We start from the raw sequence: 5,253 nt of genomic DNA on the forward strand, positions 1-5,253 counted from the left end.
CAGACAGACAGACAGACAGACAGACAGACAGACAGACAGACAGACAGACAGACAGGGGAGATAGGTAAGAGTATCAATGATAGGCATCGCGAGATGTAATCTTGGGTCGCGTATTATCACACAATCAGTCATCCGATCAATATGTCGTAGTACTCAATCATGGTATTGACACTAAACCACATACCAAAATCGAAAGCTGTGGCACGGCATGAGAGCAACTTCCCAATACTCTAAGGCTCCATTACACAAGTTTTTTTTGTTGTTTTTTTTTTGGGGGGGGGTGGGGGGAGTTGGTTGGGTTGGTAATCGCTTAAGTACATGGGGAACACGAGGTCATGAAACAGATATAATATTATAAAAAATATCTCCCCTTGGGGTACCGTGTGACATGTATTTGGTTTGTTTTTTACCTTCTTTTTTGTCATGGGTCACTCTCACTCTCGTTCAGGAAACTTTAGTCGTTGGACTCCAATCTACATTAATGTAAACGGTCACGACATTACATTGGCAACGAGAATGGGATGACCTGGAAATGTAGTACTCTAAGAATATTTCTTCTCAAATCAGTGTTCTCTCAGATAAATAATAGGTACTTCATAACACTTGTATTTTTTAACATTGAATTTCTTTTCTATAAACTAAATTTGGACAATTGTGTCTCTAAATCACTTCAGCCTCTGTGTTGTAGTGGTTGGCACTCAGGAAACCGGAGTTCGATTCCCGTGTAACCATAGTTGTGGCATCGGTGGCCTAGTAGTTAGGCTCTCGGACTCGCTATCGTAAGGTCGTGGGTTCGATTCCCGTCAAGGGCCCGACGTTGTGTCCTTTTCACGAATTTTCCTCGCTTCACCGAGGTGGGAATGGGTACCCGGCTATAGACAGCGAAAGATCTTATCAGTTTGTTAGTGTTTGATCGCTTAATCATCTGCTTGCTGTGTATGCTACCCGGGAAGCTGAGAATGTTTTGGAGTTTTCTTTGGTCTGCTGGGGTATATTATACTGTAAAGGGCAGAGAGTTTGCTGTTGAACGGGGATATGCGCTATACAAATGCTATTTATTATTATTATTATTATTAGTTTGCATCGAGTATCTTGGTCTCTCTCCAAGCACGTTGTATCACCTCTTGGGCCATGTTTGCCCTGGCAGGTAGAGTCGAAGCCCATCTCCAACATGATTTAACACATATCGATAGGGGAGTAGCATGCTTTCCTTAAAATAATAAAATTAGTAAGTGTCAGGTGCTGGTCATGGTATGAGCTCTCAATTAAGTACCCAAAGTTTGACATTGACAAGGTTTACACAAAATCAAACAACGATCAATTGCTTTAATGTTTTGTTTGTTTTAGGTTTTACTGTAATACTATGGCCTGTTTATAAAATCGTATATTACAATTGAACTGTTCAATTTATTATAGGCACAAAATATTGTATAAACTTTAATAATATCTTTACAAACACCCAAGCAAATAGGAACTATCTTATTAATTAAAATGGAAGAAACAAAGCATGACATCATGTTTGACATTTAGGACGGTGATGATCAATACACAGAAAGTACCATCGACACTTCCGCCTAATGTCTCAGCTAAATCTATAATTTATACCACTGATGTAACGGTAAAAGAAAACTGCATTTTAGTTTCAGAGGTTTTTGTTTACAATTGCTTAGATTATTATGTTTCTTTTCAGTATTTCACAAAAACGAAAGAGGCACATTTCAGAAAGTGCAATAATAATATAAAAAATAATCACTTAACAGTTTGAACAAGGGAAAACAGTGTTAATACAATGTATTTTTTGGGGGGGAGGGAGGGTGTTGTTGTTGTGGGGTTGTTGGTTGTTTCTTTTGGGGGTTTTTTTTTGGGGGGGGGGTGGAGGGGAGATTGTACTTCGTATGTTATCAGTGTCATTGATTGCCCACATAGGTGACACAACAGGTACTTAGTACTTATTACTAAAAAGATTAAAAAGACCCACCCCACCCCCCTGAAAAAAATCTCTGACAATGGCATTACACATAATAATTTATCTTACTAAACTCCCTCTCACCTCAGACTCTATGACCGTTCAAGAAATACCGAACATATTTCAAATAAGATTAACACAATACTCTATTTCGGGCAAAAAATAGGACACGTTACTATAATAAATTTCTGTTTAGCCCATATCGTACACTCATTTTGAAATACATTCAAGATTATGGTGCGCATTTGCAATGTTACACAGAGCAACGCGTATGGCGTTTCAGTGTATCTTTGAATATATGACATTATTCTCCTTCTCGGTTGGGACTTCAATCAATAATTGGACTGTTTCCTTAAGTTTTGCAGTGTTGCAAAACTGAACTATATACATAGATAAACAGAGTGAAATGTTATAGTCCAATGTTTTCAAAGAGATTATTAAAACGTATGTTAATAAAAAAAATGAGTGCAACAAAAATATCTATTTGATGTCGACATGACAACATTGTAAAGGTATACTCTCCAAAATATGGCTTGCAAATATCTCAGACATGGTTAACAATCTATTTCACACTCCGCACTTTATGACAACGCTAAGAACAACAACGACAAACGCTATACGGTACTATACCGTCGACCTTGCCGTAGTTAGGAAAATACTACATGAAGAGCAATGAGTCGCGTAGTTCCAGAATCTAGTTCTTAAAAACGTCTTTAAAAGGAGAAAACACATTCCGTGTTTTTGTTCCTTAATTCCCAGTCACAGTCACATGCATTGTCTTTGAGCGTCAACACCGCATTGTGAACATGAGCAGATATGATAAACATTTCAATATCCTTGATATTGTTGTTCCTGTTGTTGTTACTGCTGTTTTTGTTATTGTTAATATTGCTCCAGTTGATGTGGCTGGTTGTATTTTGCTTTGGCTGTACGCTATTATATCGCAAGCCCTCTATTATGGGTGGTTTAAAGACAACACAGATAGATCTAGGTCTTCTTTCTTTTCCGCCCTGCAGTTGTTTCTGTCTATCTATGCTACTCGTTCCCTGTACAAACGACGGTAATTGTATCAAAGTACTTCTTTGACAATATCCACGCTGACTGTAATGACCTTTTCGTGGTGAAAAAAAAAACGTTTAAAATATCACAGTTTCAGCTCAGTACACAAAACACAAAAAAACAACTAAAAATAATCTTATCTACAAATAACAGAACTACAGAATTCCTCTTTTGGAGATACTGAACACCGAGCATTTCTCCAGGGCCATCTGGTTGTGAAGGCTGCGGAACTTACAGTACGTCTCTGTAGACAAGAGGGGAGAAAATGAATAGAATTAGAGGGTGGTTCATGGGCGCCACTTGTAAGGTAAAAAATAATATAATACGTATATTATAACAAGATTAGAAACGATTTGAAATTGAAGGAATTGAAGCTGTAACATTCAGAGAAGGAAGTGTATAGTAAATAAAATATAGCCCAGAGGATGGTCGGTGGAGAAAGGGGATTTGTCAAAGATGGACAATTGATTTTTTTTTTCTGTCTTATTTTTTCCCACCATTAAATTACAATTTTTGTCTCCATGCGCTTCTCTTTATTCAAACAAACAAACAAACAAACAAACAAACAAACAAACAAACAAACAAACAAACAAACAAACAAACAAACAGTTTCGAGCGTTACAGTAGTTTCTCTAACTCAAACATCAAAGGTTACGCTGTTCTTACCGTCTTCCGTCATGTACTTGAGATGCTCCATGCCCTGGAATAGATGGCACGTGACCACAGAGTTTGCCGGGTAGGCGTGACGTCTCAGACTACGCCTGTCCTGGCCGCCGTACGAGCAGACGGCAAATGGCATGGCACCGTTTTTGGCCAGGAACTTCTCAAAATCAACCTGAAGTGGGGAGAGAAGAATACAGTTACAGTATCATATATATAATTATGTGTGTGTGTGTGTGTGTGTGTGTGTGTGTGTGTGTGTGTGTGTGTGTGTGCGTGCGTGTGAGAGAGAGAGAGAGAGAGAGGCAGCGTGGTGGAATCAGGCTCTCGTCAATTTTTGAGCATATTGAGTTATTGTTATCATCATACAGCTTGTTCATTTGTCTTGCTTTCAATGAAAAAATTACCCATCCATTATCAATAGAAGTGGAGATATTTTGGATTGAAGGCGGTGGAGGTCACCTGGTCTAAGAGGTAAAATTAGCGAGAAAATGGCCGCCAAAACTTGGTAAATTCCAAAGCTGGAGAGTCCATAGAAACTGTAAATTTATATTTTTGAACATAAAAGATGTTGAGCCAAAAAACAAAAAAGTGATAAAAATTGCTAAGCAGGAAGAAAACTGCTGTTTTCTTCGATTTCAATATTTTGACGAGAGCCTGAATCCACCCCGCTGCCTCACAAATAATATTTAAGATTTAGTTATACGGGCGTTTAAAAGTAGGTATGTGGTAAGTATCAGGGCAATGGCAACATGTGATAATACTTAATTCACTGAAATTGTGATTAGAGGATCGCATGAATACTGATGGTAAACAGTTGAGTATCTGGGGCATTATGGCATGCTTGTTGCAAGATGTATGCAATAATCATTTCATTGAGTAATATATACTCTTAGTAATGGGCATAGTTGTTTTTTTCATAAAACGCATACCGATTTTTGCATCCTTCTTTATTTGTGGTATTCATTTGATTACCTGGAATTCCTCAAAGAACTGCCTTTTGGTCTTTCCTCGATGAAGTTCTATCTCCGAAAGCAAGAATGTGTTGAACACTGAAACCATGGACAGAAAAAAAGAATGAAAAAAAGAATAGGGCTAAGCAACGGTGTTTATTAACTTCAGAGTGACCATTCAATACATCATATTTCCACTCCTTAAACCACGAGGAGATTGGTCTTATAGATGTAACTCAATAGAATGACCAAACACAAAATGGGAATAGACATCTACTTTCCTCTTGAAAAAAAGGATGGTGATCTTAAGATATAACCTCAAATTGTTTGGGTTGAATTATCTAATTTAACGTATTCATACAAGGTATCTGATCCCATACAATCGGCGGATTCCAAGTAGTGTACTTTTAGAAATTTTGATTTATAATAATATTACTCCATTTATTATTTTTATATTATTTCATTATTTTACTCAAATCAATTTTATTGTTAGTATTATTGTTTTTGATGTTATGACCGTGCTTCTTCTTCTTCTTCTTCTTCTTCTTCTTCTTCTTCTTCTTCTTCTTCTTCTTCTTCTTCTTCTTCTTCTTCTTCTTCTTCTTCTTCTAGTTA

The 5,253-nt window shown here is 37.3% G+C and overlaps 1 protein-coding gene across 1 annotated transcript in view; it reads right to left on the reverse strand.

The window, feature by feature from the left end:
- Positions 1-1,866: 1,866 nt before the first annotated feature.
- Positions 1,867-5,253, reverse strand: part of LOC101852001 — a gene marked incomplete at its 5' end in the record, with an annotated part of 28,566 nt that continues 25,179 nt past the window's right edge. The window contains 3 exon segments of the mRNA XM_035973831.1: positions 1,867-3,269; positions 3,692-3,860; positions 4,661-4,737. Of these exon segments, the coding sequence (XP_035829724.1) occupies positions 3,181-3,269; positions 3,692-3,860; positions 4,661-4,737 (335 nt within the window). The 3' untranslated portion in view covers positions 1,867-3,180.

Source organism: Aplysia californica, unplaced genomic scaffold (assembly GCF_000002075.1).
Source record: "Aplysia californica isolate F4 #8 unplaced genomic scaffold, AplCal3.0 scaffold00034, whole genome shotgun sequence".
Taxonomy (NCBI): domain Eukaryota; kingdom Metazoa; phylum Mollusca; class Gastropoda; order Aplysiida; family Aplysiidae; genus Aplysia; species Aplysia californica.